The sequence below is a fragment of the Leptonychotes weddellii genome, chromosome 11 (genome assembly GCF_054177405.1).
Source record: "Leptonychotes weddellii isolate Sample4059 chromosome 11, ASM5417740v2, whole genome shotgun sequence".
Classification (NCBI taxonomy): Eukaryota; Metazoa; Chordata; class Mammalia; order Carnivora; family Phocidae; genus Leptonychotes; species Leptonychotes weddellii.
In genome coordinates this window covers 6,031,038-6,049,630 of record NC_138379.1, presented here as the reverse complement: position 1 = coordinate 6,049,630, position 18,593 = coordinate 6,031,038, and the positions used below count along the sequence as shown (strand labels likewise).

The following is an 18,593-nucleotide window of genomic DNA, read 5'->3' as shown; positions in this document are numbered from 1 at the left end:
GGGGCTTAGCGATGGGCATGGTCGAGCCCGGGTGGGACTCCCAGGGGGGCGGGAACCCGGTCATTCACGGCCCGGGGGGCGGGGGGGCCCTCCCCTCCAGAGCATCAGAACTTCTTCGGACTGGACGAGGTGCTGGGTCCGGTGGCAGTGAGCCTGCGGCGGGAAGAGAAGGAAGGCAGCGGAGGGGGCACTCTGCACACCTACCGCATCATCGTGCGGACCACACAGGTGGGCCGGGGTCATGCGATCAGACCGCGGATTGCCTCCTCGAAAACCTGTATGGATTCTGAGAGCCCCTACATCCCCTCCTCAGCTCCGGACCCTCCGCGGCACCATCTCGGAGGATGCGCTGCCGCCGGGGCCCCCGCGGGGCCTGTCCCCTAGGAAGCTTCTGGAATACGTGGCTCCGCGGCTAAGCCCGACCTGCCTGCGCCTGGGCTCGGCTTCACCGAAGGTGCCCCGCACGCTGCTCACGCTGGACGAACAAGTGGTGAGTGGCCGGCAGCCCCCGCCCCACCGCCGCACCCCCCTGCCCCCAGCCCAATAGCTACACCTGATCGGAACCCAGTCTGTCCAGCTCCCAGCCGCGTAGCCCTGACCCTGATCCGGAGCTAGACGGTGACCCAGGAGAGCTGGCTTTTCAGAGAGGGCAGCAGAGGTCATCCAGAACCTTGCCTCTCCAAGTAAAATTTGTAGACCAGCAGCAGCCACATTATCTGGGAGCTTGTTAGAAATGCAGATTTTTGGGCCCTGACCCCCATCTATTGAATCAGAGGCTGTACTTTAAGAAGATCTCTAGTTAATTCCTATGTACATCTCAGCTGAGAAGCACTGGTCTGACCACCCGCTCCCCTTCCTGCACGCCCCTCTCATCCCCTGTCCACTTGCCCTGCAAGGTGCTGCTTAGTCTCCTCTCAGTATGGGGTGCTTACGCCTTGGGGCTGCCTATTCCACAGTGGAAGTCCTTCCCTAGCCTGTGCTGAAAGCTGCCTACTGGCTCTGATTCTCCTCCTCTGCGTCATTCAGTCTGTCAGCCATTCAACAAACTTTTCCTCACACCTTGGTGCCAGGCCCCAGACTGGATGCTGGGGACATGTCCAGACCAGGTGCTGTCCTTGAGGAGCTCACAGCCCGTGGGGGTGGGGTGGGTGGGGGGAGCCCCACAGAGAATCGTGGGTGATCGTGGAGCAGTGAAAGGGGAATGTTAAAGGCTCCAGGGGGCACCAAGGTTAGTCCTGCCTTGGCTAGGGGCTTAGCATCATGGTAGAAATGTAAGAATTTGAGTCAGAAAGAGCAGGCATTTTCTGGGCAGAAGGAATGACTTGTGTGAAAGCTTAGAGACTGAGAGCAGGTCACATTGGGGTCCTGTAGGCAGTTCTGTGTGACTGGAGTCGCGCTTGGGGGGGGAAGGGGTGGGGAAGGCTTGCATTTGGTGGTGGAGGCACTGGGGAGCCATGGAAGATATGAGAGGTAGAGCAGCCCTCTGGTTGCAGTATGGGAGCAGGGAGGCCAGGCCAACGGCTGTTGCAGTCATCCAGGCCAGACTGGCGGTGATGGCAGAGGTGAAGGGGAGGGGACAGTCCAGGGGTAGAGGGTGGGATGGAAGCGTGCAGGGAGGAGATGAGGTGAGGGATGGACATCTGGGCAGCTGGAGAAGTGTGTCTGGAGCTCAGAAGAAAGGTCTGGGCTGGAGGTAGAGACTGGAGCGTGTTCCCATGGAGACGGCTGTTGCAGTCACTGAGGGCGAAGACCATGGTGGAGAAGAGGCCCAGGCCGGAGACAGTGGGGTCGCTAGGGTCTCAGGCAAAGGTCAGTTCCAGTTGTTCCAAGTGCCCACTACGGTGGGAGTGTGCCAGGAGGAAGCCATGTCCGTGGGCTGTCAAGGGGGAGCCGGGGTGGAGGGGGCGGCTGCAGGGGTTTGGAGGGACGAACTTAAAGTGGGGCCTGTGGGTGTAGACAAGTTTCCTAAGAAGGAAGGAGGCCCGAGCTGGAAGGGCCAGAGCACCTTGAGCTCTTCACGATTAACCCCCGACGGAAAGGAGCCAAAGGAGCCAGGAGCAGGGTGAGCGAAGGTGGTGCAGGGCTCAAGGCCTCCAGAGGCTGGGCTGGGCTGGGCTGGGCTGGGGGTGCTAGGATTCGAGGGAGGGGAGGACAGGCTAGCCTTGAGATAAGGAGGATGACAGTGTGAACACTTACTGGGATCAAGCATACCCTGCCTGGGGTCCTTTCCACGAATTACCTCCTCTCTGGTCACATGAGAACCAACTCACCTCCTGGTCCCTTCCCACCTGTGACTTCTCTACCCTCCCGAGCACTGGCAGCGGGACCTACCGAACCCTCTTATATGTGGAGACGCGGAGGAGGCTTAGGGAGGGTGGTGCTAAGGGCCACATGTAGAGACAACCCAGCCCCCAGGTCATTCCCCAAGAGCTGGTGGGCGCAAGGCCCGAGAGACTGAGGCCTGGGCCTTCTCTGCCTGTGCCTGCCCCTGCAGCTGAGCTTCCAGCGGAAGGTGGGCATCCTGTACTGCCGCGCGGGCCAGGGCTCGGAGGAGGAGATGTACAATAACCAGGAGGCGGGACCGGCCTTCATGCAGTTCCTCAACCTGCTGGGCGACGTGGTGCGGCTCAAAGGCTTTGAGAGCTACCGGGCCCAGCTGGACACCAAAAGTGAGGCCCGGGGGCTGGGGTGTGGGGGCAGACAGCCTTGGTGAGAACCAGCTGCCGTGTCACGTCTCCGCCCTGTACTGTCCTGGGCCTGGGCTCGGGGTTGCAGAGTCCTCTGGGTAGGCTGAGGACGCGGGTCAGGGGCTGCAGAAGCCAAGCAAGCTGTAGGCTGGAAGGAGGGACTAGCATTGTCCCCCAAGGCCCCGATGCCCTACTGCCTGAGCTGGAGCCCAGGGCGTTTGCGGGCACCACTCCCCACACCACACCCATAGTCCACCAGCCCAGCTTTGCGGGGAGCACCCCTGCCTCCCTGGTTGGAAGCGCCCCAGGGCCCCTTATGGAGCACCAATCTTGCCTCCCACACTCAGCTGCTCCCCACATGCTGGTGCCGGGGCCAACATCTGTCCTCTCCCGGGACCTCCGCCCCCGCCTCCCTCATAGCAGGCCATTCCTCATTTTGGTCTTCATTCCATCTCAGCACCTGCACACCGACCTGAGGCTGGAGGCTGGAGCCTGTGGTGGGGAGGGGAAGGGAGCAGCCAAGGCTGAGGCCCTTAGACTTCATGGCCCAGTGGCGGGAAGGGGTTGTCCACCTGTTGGTTGGGAGCACGGGAGCTCCAGACTGTAGGTAGGGATGGCAAATTCCAGCAGATTCCCCTTCTCCTTCTGCGTCCCCAACTCCCTGGCCACAGCGGATTCCACAGGCACGCACTCCCTCTATACCACGTACCAGGACCACGAGATCATGTTCCACGTGTCCACAATGCTGCCTTACACCCCCAATAACCAGCAGCAGGTGTGCGGGGGCTCGGATGGGGCTGGGGGACGGCCAAGGGCTTCTGGGGAACCCTGTGGGGCTGTTGTGTGGGCGGTGGGCATTTGAGCCTTGGCCTGAGTTCTCTTGAGCCTTAACAACCCTCCCCAAGACAAACACCCCGACCTTCACCAGGGGCAGGTGGGGGAGCCACTGACGCCCAGGCTCTGCCCTGACTGAATGAGGAGGGGCTTGGGGGACAGACAGATCCAGCTTACATCCCGCCATCTAACTCCCAGCTCCTGCGGAAACGCCACATCGGCAACGACATCGTGAGCATCGTGTTCCAGGAACCCGGCAGCAAGCCCTTCTGCCCCACCACCATCCGCTCGCACTTCCAGCACATATTCCTAGTGGTGCGGGCTCACGCGCCCTGCACGCCGCACACCTCGTACCGGTGGGTGCCTGGGCGGTTCCAGTTCCGCCGTTGTCAGGGGCCCTCCCGGCTGCCCCTAACTCCCGCCTCCCTCCCCTCAGGGTGGCCGTGAGCCGCACCCAGGACACCCCGGCCTTTGGGCCAGCTCTGCCCCAGGGCGGAGGCCCGTTCGCGGCCAACGCCGACTTCCGCGCCTTCCTGCTGGCCAAGGCGCTCAACGGCGAGCAGGCAGCGGGCCACGCACGCCAGTTCCACGCCATGGCCACGCGCACGCGCCAGCAGTACCTGCAGGACCTGGCCACCAACGAGGTGACCACCACGTCGCTGGACTCGGCTTCGCGCTTCGGCCTGCCCTCCCTGAGCGGGAGGCGGCGAGCGCCCCCTCGGGGCCCGGGCGCCGAGCTGCAGGCGGCGGGGGCGCTGGTGTGGGGCGTGCGCGCGGCGCCGGGGGCGCGGGGCGCGGCAGGGGCCGGGGCCGAGGCCGGCGGTCCCGACGACGCCGAGGTGCCCTGCCTGCTGGGCATCTCTGCTGAGGCGCTGGTGCTGGTGGCGCCGCGCGACGGCCGCGTGGTCTTCAACTGCGCCTGTCGCGACGTGCTGGCCTGGACCTTCTCCGAGCAGCGGCTCGACATGTACCACGGCCGCGGGGAGGCGATCACGCTGCGGTTCGACGGGCCCCCCGGCCAAGCCGTAGGCGAGGTCGTGGCGCGCCTGCAGGTGAGGCCCGGGAGTCAGGGCGGCCACTCGCCGCCGGGTCCCTCGGCGCCTCGGGGGCCGAGCGGGCGGTGCAACGCCTCGCTCCCGCCGCCTCTCCCGCGAAAGGGGACAGCGGGGCGCTTGGCAAAGCTGGAACTGGGGGGTGGGGGTGGGGGGAGGAGGTCCTCGGGCAGGTGACTCTGGTCTCTGAGCCCCAGGCCCTCGTCTGCCGGGTGGGTGTGGGGCGGTCCGTGCGGCCTGGGACCCGGGCCGGGGGTGGGGGTGGCGCGGCGCGGCCCCCGCTCACTCCCCGCCCCGCCCCAGCTGGTGAGCCGCGGCTGCGAGACGCGTGAGCTGGCGCTGCCCCGCGACGGCCAAGGCCGCCTGGGCTTCGAGGTGGACGCCGAGGGCTTCGTCACGCACGTGGAGCGCTTCACGTTCGCCGAGACGGCGGGGCTGCGGCCCGGGGCGCGCCTGCTGCGCGTGTGCGGCCAGACGCTGCCCACGCTGGGCTCCGAGGCCGCCGCCCAGCTGCTGCGCTCGGCGCCCAAGGTCTGCGTCACCGTCCTGCCCCCCGACGAGAGCGGCCGGCCCCGCAGGTCAGGGCCGGGACGCGGGGAGGTGGGAGGACCTGGCCGCTGGCCACCGCGGAGCCTGTGCCTCCCGGGTCACCATTAGCGTTCTCCCGGGAATACCTACCGTGAGGAAGGCTCTCCTGCTCAAGAGAATGCCATGTCTCGTAATCTCTGAGTCACGTAATCTCTGAGTCACGTATGCAGAGTGAGGCCAATTAAGCAGGCTGGCTTCACTGCTCAGGATCTAACAGCCAGCCCCATCTTTTTTAGTTTTAAAAATTATTTATTTAGAGAGAGTGCGAGAGCACGAGCTGGGGGGGTGGGGGGGTGGGCAGAGGAGAGAGAGAATCTCAAGCTGACTCCCCGCTGAGCGCAGAGCCCACGCCAGCTGGGTCTCACAGCCCCCAGATCGAGGCCTGAGCCGAAACCAAGATTCAGATGCTCCACAGACTCAGCCGTCCAGGCACCCCTATAGCCCCATCTTTTTTTTTTTTCTTTAAGGATCATCCACAGGTTACTTGCTGCGTTAAGCCAGGATATGCGAACTTTTTCTGTAAAGGGTCAGATAGTAAATATTTAGGTTTTCTGGGCCCTCTGGTCTCTGCCACAGGTACACAGCTCGGCTGTAGCACAAAAGCATCTGTAGACGATGGGTAAATGCATGAGTTTTCTTTATTCCACTAAAACTTTATTTGTGAACACTGAAATTCGAATTTTCTTGATTTTCACGTGTCATGAAATATTCTTTTGATTTCCTTCAACTACTGAACAACGTAAAAACCACTCTTGGCTCAGAGGAGTACATAAGTCGTCACACCTGCTAAAACAGAAAGGCACGGGCTGGATTTGGTTCTTGGGCAGTAGGTTTTAGATCTCGGTGCTAAGTGATTTACTTGTGTTAGTATTTGAAGCCTCACAGCAAGCTAGGAACCAGTATCGTTATCCCCATTTCACAGCTGGAGAAATCGGTGTCCGAGGGAGTTGCCCGGGATACACAGGGGCAGCGCTGGGGCTGGGAAAATGGCCAGTAGTCAGGCAAACATTTTTCACTGTTAGGGAGTTTGGAGAGCTCTCCTCCCAGAAGGCAGCCTGGCGCACGGCTGGGAGGAGGGCCGGAGATGCAGGACACGGAGGCCGGGGGGTTCCTGCCTGACACTGCCCCCTCCTCCCCGCAGGAGCTTTTCGGAGCTGTACACGCTATCTCTGCAGGAGCCCAGCCGGCGGGGGGCCCCGGAGCCGGTGCCGGATGAGGCCCCGGGGGTCCTGACCCTGCTGCCCATCACGAGGCAGCTGCTGCAAGTGTGCCTGCACGACGGTGGCAGTCCCACAGGGCCTGGGGATCTGGCTGAGGAGAGGACTGAGTTCCTGCACAGCCAGAACTCACCGTCGCCCCGCAGGTGCCCCCCGCTCAGCCTTCCCTCTTCCGTAGCACAGGGAGGCCGGACAGGCAAGGTCCGTGAAAGCAGGGGCCATGGGGTGCAGCTTCTCTCGCTGAGCTGTCCCTGATCTCCCCAGCTCCCTGTCAGACGAGGCTCCAGTCCTGCCCAACACCACCCCGGACCTCCTCCTGGCTGCCACGGCCAAGCCGGCAGCACCCAGCACTGGCAGAGAGACACCCCCCACCCAGGTGAGCAGAAACAAGACCCTGGAGCCCAAAGAACAGGGGTGGGCACAGTGGTGATGGTGGACGTCACTGTATCCATACCCATTAATACCCCCCAGGACGGGCCAGGCAGCCCCAGTGGTTGTGAGGACAGGGACGACCCGGCCCCAGAGCTGAGGGCCTCCTTCCTGCCACGAACCTTGTCTCTGCGGAACTCCATCAGCAAAAGTGAGTCTAGAGCAAGGTGTGGGGTAGGGGGGGTGGGGGGCTCGGAGGGGTTGGCTTGGGCTTCCCTGGCTGAGCCCACGTCCTTGTGCCCCTAGTCATGTCTGAGGCAGGCAGTGAGACCCTGGAAGACGAGTGGCAGTCTATCTCGGAGATCGCCTCCACTTGCAACACCATCCTGGAGTCACTGTCCCGGGAGGGTGAGGCCACTGGGGCGCTGGGCGTCGGACCCAGGATAGGGTGGGGCTCTTTCTCCTTTTACCTCCCTGCCCAAATGATCTTTGTGTCCCCACAGGACAGCCCATCCCGGAGAATGGAGACGCCAAGGGAACTCCAAAGGCTGACGCTGAGTAAGCCTCCCTGTGCCGATCTAGCTCCTCCCTGCGCGCGTGTGGTCGCCGCCCGTGTCCGTACCCGAGAGCTGAGCGCTGTCCCGGGCAGGGCTCTGCTTTCCCCGACACGGAAGTCTGTGAACACAGGGGCTGGGCCCGTCTCATTTAAGTGGGTCTGGGAGCCAGCCGGCCGTGCTGCGGCCTACCTGGTCCCGTGACCTGACCCCTCTGTCCTCAGGCCAGAACCGGGGAGCCTGTCCGAGAAGGTCTCTCACCTGGAGTCCATGCTCAGGAAGCTGCAGGAGGACCTGCAGAAGGTGACGGGGTGGGCTGGGGGTCGGCAGGGAGTTACAGGGCTGCCCCGGGAAAGGAGCCAGCCCCGTGACACCTGCCGCCCCCCGCCCCAGGAGAAGGCCGACAGGGCAGCCCTGGAGGAGGAGGTGCGGAGCCTGCGGCACAACAACCGGAGGCTGCAGGCCGAATCGGAGAGCGCAGCCACCCGCCTGCTCCTGGCCTCCAAGCAGCTGGGCTCCCCCACCAGCGAGCTGGCCTGAGCCGTCTGGTCCAGCCTCAGCTGCGGACCTGCTCGCCACTGCTCAGGCCCTTCGGGGCGCCTGGGTCACAGCAGGGCCCGGGGCCCACCTCAGGAACCCTCCCTGCGCTCCGAGGCGCGTCTTAGCACTGCCCCCCCCCCCCCCGCCCGTTATTTGGTGGTGAAGTCGCCCTCACCCCGTCCCTGTTTGTAAATATTCTGTGGAGTAAAGGGGACTTCAGGGAGTAAAGAAGCCACTACTGTTTGTGTCTGTGCGGGTGTTCGTGATACGACAGGGAAGGGGTCTTGCCCCCAGAGGCTCCAGCCAAGTTCCCAGGACCGCTTAGGACAGGCCTTTGGAACATTGGCTCGGGGTTAGGTTGGCGTTCACTGAGGGGTTCTCTGAAGCTGGCTCACCCCTTGGTTTCTCTCTCACATTTATTTGGTCTGTTGGGAAGCAGATGGTCACGCCCCGCACCTACTCTGCTTTGTTATGGGAGCCAGCCTTGCCCCGGAACCAAACCTGAGGAACGGAGATGAGGGGCAGAGGGACAGAGGTGGACCTGAAGGGCAGGGGAGGGATGGAGTTTAGGCATCAACGAGAGCCTGACTATGCCCGGATATAAAGGCCCTCTCACTTTCCAGGCGCTGCCCGCCAGTGCAGGCCGCATCTCCTCTCTGTAGGCCGGCGCTCCCTTGACCCCAAGAGGTGACTGTACGACACTGGGAAAGCCAAGGGAGAGGCGTGGCCTGGGCGGGAGAACTAGGGCTCACTCGTTCCCCTTGGGTCCTCAGGCTGGGCACACTGCGCTCAGCTAAGCCGACCGCTTCCTCCGGTTAGGAGCCTTCTCACCCCTTCTCACCCCTCCGGGTCCCTCCTGGGGCGCCCCCTAGCCACGCCCCCGGTGCTGGGGTTCCATCAAGCCCCGCTTCTCCGGGTGCTATCCCGCAGGTCCTGAGGGGTCCTGACCTGGCGACTACGCTTGGGGGGGTGGGCCGGGGCAGCCTCTTGCCGGAAGCGCAGCTTGGCCTGGTCCCTGAATGGCCCACCTGCTTCGGGCCCCACCCCTGACTCCGCCCCCTGGGCAAGAGGCTGGAGCGCAAGCTCGGCTCCGCAGACGCCTTCTGGTACCCCGACGTTCCGCGGCCCGCTGGCGTCCTCCTTGCAGGCACAGTCCATCGGAGTCTGCAGCCAGGGCCTGCTGGTCCCAGGGGACGCGCTCCAAACAAGCCCCACTGACAACCACACAGGCCTCTGCCTTTACCCCCCGCAGCAGTGCGAAGCCCAGAACTTAGACGCCGTCGGTCTCAGGACGGGGGTTTCCCCGCAGCGCATTACCTGCCCCGCCCCTCGCAGATTGCTATCTCTGCGCATGCGCACTTGGGAAGGCAGGGTCCTGCGGGCCAAGGCCTTTCACGAACACTGCTTTACTGCGCCTGCGTCAGGCCAAGCCGGAAGTACGTCCAGCTCCCCCTCTTCGGGCTGTGGCCTAGCTTTTGTTTAGGCCTCCCTGGGCTGCAGATTTATTTCGTCGGCCCCCGCAGAACAGGATGGCCCGGGATAGGCCTTTACCTGGAATCTCCCCTTCCCCAACAGATGCAGACTTTCCCTTGCCCATCCAAGAGATGAAATTCAAACCTCTTAGTCCAGTGTCCTTGATCTTTTATAGCTTGGCCCCATCAAACTTTTCCAACATTGTCTCTTTTACCCTCCTCACTTTCAAACGCTGGTAGCCGCTCTGTAAAGACTCACCCTGCTCTGTTGATCTAAGACCTAAAGCTGATAGGGCCTCTGTGACGCCCTTCCTGAAACTACTCCATCTCCGCAGCCAATGGGCCCTACTGGCCTCTCACTACGCTGGGACACCACCCAGGTTAGCTGCCTGCTTTCATGCCCCCGCATTTCATTCCCAGGGCATCCTCAAACTGCAAGCTTCTAGACGGCAACGCAAATATTCATCCAGCTCTGTATCACTTATGTCCAGCCTGACGTGACCAGCAAAGAGTGTGCTGTTTGCTGAAAGAAGGGAAATCTCCAGCCAGCTTGGCAATGAATTTATTAGTTCAGAGTAGAAAGAGCAAGAGTCCAACTGCTTCGATTCTTCAGTAAAAACTGAGCCTCTTGATTGGAGAGCTGCCAGCCTGCCCTCCCCCCTACTCTCCAAACAACTAGCCCTACTATTAAGGCACTTGAGAAAAGGGGGAACAGAGGCGTCTCAGACCGAACCTCCCTAGATCCTGGGAAGGGCCAGGGCTGAGCAAGGGAAGAGCTGGCAGAGACCTCTGCAAGGCCAGGCCAGGCCCTCAAATGCTGGTGTTAGTTCAAGGACAATGCCAGCGCCACAGAGGGGCTGGTAAGGAGCATTATTTTGGCACAAGGTGGGAATAATCCAGGATTTGAGGAAGACACTTGGTGATAAGGCTTTGTGGCCTCAAAGGCCATAGCTCCAGCCTGTCCCTCTCTCTAGGAGAGTATTAGAAGCTGGAGGGTAGGGATGGGAGCCCCCAGAATTCCCTATAAAGAGAAGGGAGCTGAACATCAGGATAGGGGAAGAGTTTGAGTCCTCCCTGCTCCCCACTTTCCAGAGAAGTTAATGCTTCTGCTTAAGCACCTCCAAAAAGAGAGAGAGATAGACACTACCAATAAAAGAATAAAATGCACCCCCCCCGGAAGACATTACCCAAAGAAGTTGGGGGCAGTTGGAGCACACCCCGCCCGCCCAGAATCCGTAAGTGCTTGCTTTGGGAGGGCTTCAATCCCCTGCAACCCAGTGCTCCGGGCGGGGTAAGTGTCACCCACTTAGGAACTGATCTGACTCAGAAGGGCTGAGAAGTCCATATCTGCAATGGAGGAGAAGTCTTCATCCCCTGAGAGGAGGCCGTTGGGGAGCCCAGAGGCCCCTAGGGGAGCAGGAGCTGGGTCAGGGGGCCTCTGGGACCCTGTCACCAGGCGCGTTATTGCCTCAGGGTACTCCATGAGCATGGGCTCGGCTGTGTGGGGGGCCACAGATACACCCTGGTTCAGGAGCTGCTGAAACTCAGAGTTGTCGACGGATGCCAGGTCTGTGAACACGGCGGGGTCAGCGCTGTTGCCCAGCAGGGCCCCCAGGTCTTCGTCGGCATCAAACTGCAGCTGCAGCAGGGCCTCTGAGAGTGTCCCTTCCCCGGCCTGGGTGGTCTTGGGGGCTGGGGGGACCACAGCCTGAGCAAGGCCTGGGGCTAAGATTGGGGCAGGGGCTGGGGCAGGGGCTGGGGCCAAGGCAGAGGTCTGGTTTGGGATCTGCCCCGAAGAAAAGACCATGGGGGAGAACTCCTCAAAGTTGATGGTGCTGAGGGATGGCGTAAAGGGATAGGACTGGGGAGCTGGGGAGAGAGAGACAGAGAGTCAGGGGTCAGAGAGAGCTTCAGAGACCCACCCTGTCTGTGCCCCAGCTCCTGTCGGTAGGGCTTAGGATCAGCCCCTCCCTAGGAGGTCCCTGCCAGCACCCTCACTCCCTCCTTTTACTCCACCTGACCTACGCAGTTCTATCCTCACCTCCTCCAGCCCCCAAAGCTCTCCCAGCTTCTTAGAGGAAGGGATGCTGTTCACTTTACAGCTGAAAACTAAGTCCCGAGAGACCACGAGATCAAGGAGCATCCAGTGTCGTGGCCTGAACCAGGGCACTTCGTTACTCTTTTTTGAGCTACAGACCAGCACATACGTTCTGCTACATTAGAGGAAATTTTGATTCCCTAATTCAACTGAAAGCTGAAGGCAAAGACTGCATTTTTAAATTGTTTCCCAAGGCATCCAACATGGGATTTAGCTGACACAGTGGTTCTCAGCCCGCAGTGCTCACTGGCTAGTGCATTAGCTGGCTGGGCCACACTTCCGAAGCCTCCGATTGCACAGGTCAGTAACGGGACCCAGGAGTGCACATCTTCACCACTCCCTAATGGCTCGGATGTAGGTAACTAGGCCTGCAGCCCTGAGAAACATGAGCCCAACAGAGAGCAGGCTTCAGCTGACTGCTTGTCCCCCCAACCCAGGCGTCTAAACCACAGGCCAAACAGATTTGAGCCTGTAGTTCCAGCGGGGCAATCAGGAAATCCTTACCTGGCTTGGGGACAGAAGTTGCGCTTCGGCAAGGCACGGCAATGCGCCGGGGTGGAGGCCGGGGGTCGGCGGGTCCTGTGGGGCAAGGCTGGGTCAGTCCCTAGCTCCCAGTTCCTAGCTCCCTCCCCCATCCACCACCTTCTCTCTAATGCTCTCCACTACCCCTCTCACCATTGAAAGGACTCTTTTTCATGATGCTCTTGAAGGTCTCATATGTCCTTTTGCGTTTCTCCTCAATCCGGTGACGATCATCTAGAAGAGAAATGGGGGGAAGTGGGCCTTGCTCTTTTCAGCTGGATCCCCAGAGCTTTCAAAGGACGCTCAGGAGGAAGATGATGAGAAAAGCTCTCCGTAAGATCCTTTCTCCAAACCCTCCCTGCCAATGAGAAGAGCCGCACAACACTGAGACACAATTCTGAGAATCCCACAGCTTTCTGAGAAGGCCTCTGTTAGCTGAATGCAACCTCCAAAGTCCACCTGGACGCCTCCAAGTAAAGAGGCCAAGCTCTGGGGCGACAGGAGCCCTTGTGGGACCCTGTCTCCAGCTTATTTGCATCGCCCACATCCTAGCTCACCCCCAGCCTGGATTCAGGCCTGGCCAAGATCTTTGCGCTCTGGGGCAGCTGAGGCACGACAGGCTTGCTGAAGACCAACAGAAACCCGCACTCTTATCTCGGATGGTTGGCTAGTTCAGCCCGGAGCCTCCAGGACTGCCTAAGTACTGTGGCATGTGGACAACTCCGAAGTCCTCAGTCCAAAGCCAACCTCATCATCTCACCTCCAAAATCTGCTTCCTCCTCCTCCAGTGTCCCCTCACCACCCATCTGCCCTGCCACTAAAACTAGAAAGCTTGAAATCCTCCTCAGCATCTTCCTTTATCTCACTCCCCACCATCCACTAACTTGACACACATTTACCAAGCACCCACCACATGCAGGCTCCATTCTGGCCACTAGGGATATGGCTGTGAGTAAGCAGACAAGACTCCTGCTCCCCCAAAAGTTGACACCCTAGTGACCGGGGGCAGAGACACAACCACATACAAGTGATAGGAGCTCTGAGGAAGAGACACAGGGTGATGTAACAGAACTGGAAGTGAGGTTGGAGAGTTGAGGTGGCCACGGAAGCAGTGGTGTGAGCCCATCGTGTGAGGATCTGGGGCCAAGCATTCCAAGCCGAGGCAACAGCTGGAGAGCAGGTCCTGGGGAGGACCCAGGGAGGCCAGCGGTGGGGGGACCTTGGCCATTTGCTCCACAAGGTTCACAGCACATCTCCTGGACCACTGCAGCATCTTCCCTGCAATGGCCTCCCTGCCTTCAGTCTCTCCTCTCCAATCCTCTACACACTCCTGCCAGAGTGAGGTTCCAGATCCACTGGTGCCCCTTCCTTGCTTGAACCTTCGGTGGCTCCCCACTGCCTTTAGGACAAAATCCTGGATGAATGCCTGAGTCTGACACTCAAGGCTCGCTGCTCGCTGGCAGCTCCTGCGAGGTTGCCCCCAAACACAGTGGGCGCCCTCCAACACCCCTGCACCTTCAGGTGCCTGTCCGCCTGCCTACAGAATGCACTTCTGGGTCTTTCTCCACCTTAAATGCTCCCGCTCCACGTGGCCATCTCCAGCTCTTTGCACACGCCTCCCTCCATCTCACACGTCATTCTGTCACTTAAGAATCTGTTCTGCATGTTTGTCTTTCTCACGTGACTGAGCTTCTGGAGCGCAGGGAACACAGCTCCGTCATCTCTGTATTCACACTCCCCGGCACAGGCCCAGACACCAAGTGGGCTCTCGGTAATTATTTGTGGAAAGAACCGATGGCTGTTTCAGGGGTTGCTTTCCAAACTCTATTAGACTGTTCCGAGGGCCGAAAACACCCTCAGGCCAGATGATGGGCTTTGGATTGAAGATCATTCTGACTGTTTCTAATGTGGTCAGGTGCCCAAAAGCCTGGACCAAATCATGACGATGTGGTTGTGACAAGAGACACACAGCATGCCAACAGGACCCTAGAGCCACACGGCCTGGGTTTAAATACTAACTCTGCGACTATCAGTGTGACCTCGGGCAAGTTAGACACCATCTTCTAAAATCAGGTTAATTCACGGATATGCTCAGAATAGGACCAAACACGTAGTAAGGGCTCAGTGCCTTGGGTGCCCTTACTATGAACTGAGGCAAGCAAGAGAATCTGACTACGGCATAGATCCCTGCCCTGACTCCAGTGTGTGACCTTCACCCACAGCCGCGTCTAGCCCCGGCCTCACTTTCACTGGCGGGAGTCCGCCAGCCCTGCCGCTTCCCTCCCCAGCTGTGTACCTGTGTCTGGCAAGTACTGGAATTCCATGGGCTCGCTGAGCTCCCGATCTGAAGGCCGCCGCAGCTGCATGGAGACACGCACGGGGGCCTGCAGGCTGGGGTCCGCGTAGGGAGGTGTCCGGAACACAATGGCCACTTGTCGGTGGACATCAGCTTGAGAAAAGGAGCCTCGGGCCTCCCAGCCTGGTCCCGTGAAATATACTTCAATGTCCTCTGCAGGAGATGGGGCAGATGTGTGGGTCACTGTGTTCAACTCACACAGCTCACCGCCCCCCCCACAATTGCTGAGACTTGTTTCCTGAGATATATCACTCTGCTGCCCCGGAGGTGTTGGGGGGAGCGTTTAAAGCCAGTCTCCTGACACTCACCGTCTCTGCTCAGCCTTGCCCCTCACCTCCTGTTCCAGAGTCCAGCCCTCTTCCTGGTGTATACCTTTCTGCACCTTGTCACACAGCAGGAAGATCTCATCTCCCCCGAGGCAGCTCCCAGAGTTTCGGTTCACTCGGCAGATCTTGAGCTCGGCAGTGTTGGGGGCACCTGAGGGTGTGGGAATAAGGAAGGGAGCCCAGAACCATCAGAGGTCTCCAGTGCTGGCCTGCAGGAGATGCAACATCCCTGTCCATCCCAGAGTCAAGACTGTCCAGAGCTTGCTGACCACACCTCTGCAGCCAAGGTTCGACCAATCCCGTGGCTCCTCACCCCCAACTTATTTAGCACCTGTACGAACTAGCACCTACTATGGACCCAGCACCATTCTAGGCACGGAGAACACGACAAAACCCGAACATCTCTGACCTCACGGAGGTTACAGTCCAGGGGAACCAATCTGGTCACACCTCCTCTCTTTCCACTGCACCCAAGCAACCTTCAAGGCCCAGTATGCTTGGCAATAAACCCTTCCCTCCTGACCTCAACTTCATCCTGATTTCCTATCCTTAGGGCTCCAGAGCCCTTTTGTTTTCATTCATCCTGGCTGGTTACATAATTAAAGACTGCAATTGATCAACATTGGCCCAATTCATCTGTGAACTTCCCGTGAGCTTTCATCATTGAATTACTACTCTGTACCATCATCTTGTTCCTGGGAGTTCATTTCCTGGAGTTGTTAGTACAGTTCTGGGCACACCATCGTCTCATCACATATTCAGAGTGCCTGTCTTCCATCGGACTCCCTGCCAGCCTGGAAACTATGCCTCACGGGCAGCTCAGGGTCTTCTCTGCCTTGTCCCCCCAGCCAGCACAGAGCTGGACACAGAAGAGATGATAAATACACTAGATGCCTGAATGAAGCCAGAGCTCCTCTCACAGGCCATTCCCAGCCAACCCCCTTCCTCCTCCCAGGCTCGTCCCTCTCCCCTTCCCATGGCTCCTTGGCCACTTACGGTTGTCAAAGATGGGATGAGAGAGGACAGGTGACAAGCGGAGGGGCCTGCCTGCTGGGTCCCGCACTGTCACCTGGAAGCAGAGCCGCACCGCATTCAGGTCGTAGTCTCCACGCTGTTCTTCTACGGGAACTGTCACAAAAACAGATGGTCAGGGGATCAGGAGGCGTGGCGGGGGAGTGGGGGGGGGTGGGGAGTTCTGGGCCAGGGGGATTGCTTGAGTGTGTGTCAAACAATAGGAGTCCTAAAGGAGGAGGGAGACAAGGTTCTAAACCCATCACTGACCTGGGTGACCCACCTGTGACCCTGGATGTCACGTCCCCTCACTGGCTCCCAGTTTCCCCAATGGTAAAATGGGAGAGTGTACTGAATGGGCAGCAAAATTCCATCTGTACTACGAGTCTTGGCCAATGAGGGAGAGATGCAAGGAAGGTGGCTTCGAAAGGGTGACAGAGGGTGGGGGTCCTTCAGGCAGGTCCCAGCCTTTGTTCCCTCACCCCTCACCTTGGAAGGGATTGTTGTTGGTCTGGATGCGTTGACTGATGGCCTGCTCCAGGTCCCGCTTCTTTACACACTGGATCCCCAGGTTCTGGAAGCTGAGTACCCCCCGCCAGGAATGAGTCCCCTTGTCTCTGCCCAGTCTGCCCCTCCTTCCCCTACGCATTCACCAGATCACCACTGTGCTTCACCCCCTCGAATGGCTTCCTACGATGCTGCAAAGAAACCCACTCCTTACCTTAGCTGACAAGCACCTGTGCCCTATGGCCTGGCCCGAGCCACGGTCCCTGCTGGCCCCCTACCCCCAGCCGCAGGAGCTCCTTTTCTGTTCTCCAAACACACTCAACTCACCCCCCACTTCCAGGCCTTTGCATTTGTTCACTCTCCTTGGAATGCTTTTTCCATGCTTCTCCGCTCTTTCTCACTCTTCAAGCCTTAACTGGGAGGCCTTTCCTGACATTCCCGGCTCCCCGGCCTCCCCTCCACCAGTCAGCTATTCTTCCAACCTAAAACTGTTTTTATTTTCATCAGTGAAGTTACTTTGGGGGTTCAGAGGTGATCAGGGGTCCATCCCTATCCCATGGAGCTCATGATCTGCTTGACAGTGGAGATGCACAAACAGGTAAGTTCAAGGCAAAGACAATCTGCTTGCAGAGCTAGGAGTGAGGAATTCTGCCCAGTGTCCAGCTACATAACTGCCCTGCCTCCTGTCCCCCGACCTCACACCCCATACCCTGCTGGTCAGCTCACCTGTGGATGCAGCGGTCCGGGCAGAGCTCAGCCTCATAGAAGCCATCTCGGCAGTCTTTTCCCACAAGCTCATGGGGGTGAGGCCGGTGAGGGGGGTCCTTGGTGACCAGGGAGATGCGAACTGTCCCTGGCCCGGTGTAGCCATTGATCTGTTCAAAGTACAGAGAACATCTAGAGACTCGGGAATTCCAGTCCCAATTCCCAGACGCTGATTGCATCCAGGGCCTGGAGGTGAGCCTGCTGGGGTTCCACAGTTCCTTCCCGCAAACCCACTCTGTGCCCCCCGCACCCCACCACTAACAGCCATGCTGACCTTGATGGTGGGGTGGGTCTTGGTGGTATCGGTGCTCCTCTCGCCCGGGATACTGCCGGCGGAGCGCCCCTCGCACTTGTAGCGGAAGCGCATGCCCCGCTGCTTGGGCTGCTCGATGATCTCCACATAGGGACCGGAGGCCTGGGCGGGCTCTGCAGGCGAGACACGGACCAGCCCCAATCAGGCGGCTGCCCTCCTTGCCCCGAGCCCCCGGGGAGCTCCTCCTCGCTCACTGAGAAAGGGTGGTCCACTTACCAGACGAGAAGATGAGGGGAAACAGGTCTGAAAGGAGAGGGAGACAAGGGTCAGCACAAGCCCACTTCCCATCCTTACCTGCTGCCCCGCGGAGAGGAGATGGAGCCAGGCTCCCTCCCTCCCAAGGGCACTGAATCAGGGCCTGCTCCCTGGAAAGCCTGTGGTGAAACTAAGGAGAAGGGGCAAAGTAGGCAGAAACACCTGTTTCCTGCAGGAAAACTGGGTACAGCGTCCTCTCCCTACTGAGGGAAACGCAGTCAGGGCCCGTTCTACTTCCATAAGGAAAACTAAGGGAGGGCACTCCCCACACCTCACCCTGAGAGAAAACGGAGTCAGATACATTCTCCCCTAACAAGGAAACTAAATCAGAACTGCCCCCATGGCCCCGGGCTGAAACGGAGTCAAAGCTCACCGCCCCCGCTCCCCGGAGGATACTGAGTCAAGACCCCGCCACCCAAAGGGGAAACTGAGTCAGACCCTTCCAAGCCCGCCCCGCCCCGCGCCACCATCCGGCCGGCCGCTCCCTGCGCAGCGCCCATCGGCGCAGGAAGGGGCGGAAGACGGCGCGGGGGCTCCCGTCGCCGTCCCCGCGGCCCCGACGCGGCCACCCCGCGGGGTCAGAGGGCGCCCTCACCGTCCATGGCCGGGGTCCCGGGGGCGGGGCCGGGGTCGCAGCTGGGCCCGCAGCGCGCGCTACAGCCGAGCCATTCGCCAGAGGCGGAAATGCGCCGCGCGCGCCCGCCGCCGCGTCACTGCCGGGAATCCGGCCGCGCCTGCGCGCTGCGCCGCCGCCGCTGCTACCGCCGCCGCCGCCGCGGCCGCCGTCACCAGCGCGGGGCCAGGTGCGCGCTCCGCCGAGGACAGGAGGCTGCGCGCGCCGCCGCTGCCGGAGGCTGGGGACAAGTGCGCGCCGCTCGGGGGACTAAGAAGCTGCTCGTCCCGACGCCGCTCTGGGGGCTGGCGGGGCTGCTGGACTCCCTCCCTTGGTCTGGGCCCCGCCTGGAGGGCGGGCCCGGAGATTACTCACAATGTTTTTAGGGGATTTCGGGGGCCCCCTCCCGCTGATCGGAGGAGTGTGGTGATGTCACCAGGCCCGGTCTGGAGCCCAGCCAGGGCTGCTGGCTGCGGCCGCCTGCCCTGCGCAGGGAAAGGCCCGGGCCTGCTTC

General features: G+C 60.4%; 2 protein-coding genes across 6 annotated transcripts in view; one reads left to right on the top strand and one right to left on the bottom strand.

Moving 5' to 3' along the window:
• Nucleotides 1-8,084, top strand: part of SIPA1 (signal-induced proliferation-associated 1) — an 11,825-nt gene extending 3,741 nt beyond the window's left edge. For 2 of the 3 annotated variants that reach the window (XM_081797785.1, XM_081797783.1), the window contains exons 3-16: nt 101-228; nt 314-490; nt 2,495-2,669; nt 3,359-3,462; nt 3,720-3,877; nt 3,958-4,573; nt 4,877-5,151; nt 6,303-6,524; nt 6,643-6,754; nt 6,850-6,958; nt 7,054-7,155; nt 7,251-7,305; nt 7,526-7,604; nt 7,695-8,084. In XM_081797785.1, the coding sequence (XP_081653911.1) occupies nt 101-228; nt 314-490; nt 2,495-2,669; nt 3,359-3,462; nt 3,720-3,877; nt 3,958-4,573; nt 4,877-5,151; nt 6,303-6,524; nt 6,643-6,754; nt 6,850-6,958; nt 7,054-7,155; nt 7,251-7,305; nt 7,526-7,604; nt 7,695-7,841 (2,459 nt within the window). In that variant the 3' untranslated portion in view covers nt 7,842-8,084. The remainder of the gene's footprint in view (nt 1-100; nt 229-313; nt 491-2,494; nt 2,670-3,358; nt 3,463-3,719; nt 3,878-3,957; nt 4,574-4,876; nt 5,152-6,302; nt 6,525-6,642; nt 6,755-6,849; nt 6,959-7,053; nt 7,156-7,250; nt 7,306-7,525; nt 7,605-7,694) is intronic. The other variant, XM_081797784.1, reaches the window with a different exon arrangement.
• A 1,774-nt stretch (nt 8,085-9,858) lies between these two features.
• RELA (RELA proto-oncogene, NF-kB subunit) lies at nt 9,859-18,218 on the bottom strand. Of its 3 annotated transcripts, none has more exons than XM_081797793.1 (11): nt 18,062-18,218; nt 17,428-17,454; nt 17,173-17,324; nt 16,860-17,008; nt 16,116-16,207; nt 15,612-15,743; nt 14,662-14,766; nt 14,230-14,442; nt 12,087-12,167; nt 11,916-11,990; nt 9,859-11,182 (listed from the first exon to the last, which is right to left on the bottom strand). In XM_081797793.1, the coding sequence occupies exons 1-11, from the start codon at nt 18,066-18,068 to the stop codon at nt 10,620-10,622; spliced, it is 1,596 nt and encodes a 531-aa protein (XP_081653919.1). In that variant the 5' UTR covers nt 18,069-18,218; the 3' UTR covers nt 9,859-10,619. The 3 variants fall into 3 exon arrangements, with proteins under 3 accessions (XP_081653919.1, XP_081653921.1, XP_081653920.1); XM_081797795.1 differs by lacking the exon at nt 18,062-18,218 and adding an exon at nt 17,905-17,923; XM_081797794.1 differs by lacking the exon at nt 16,116-16,207 and having other exon boundaries at nt 18,062-18,206.
• Between the last annotated feature and the right edge of the window lie 375 nt (nt 18,219-18,593).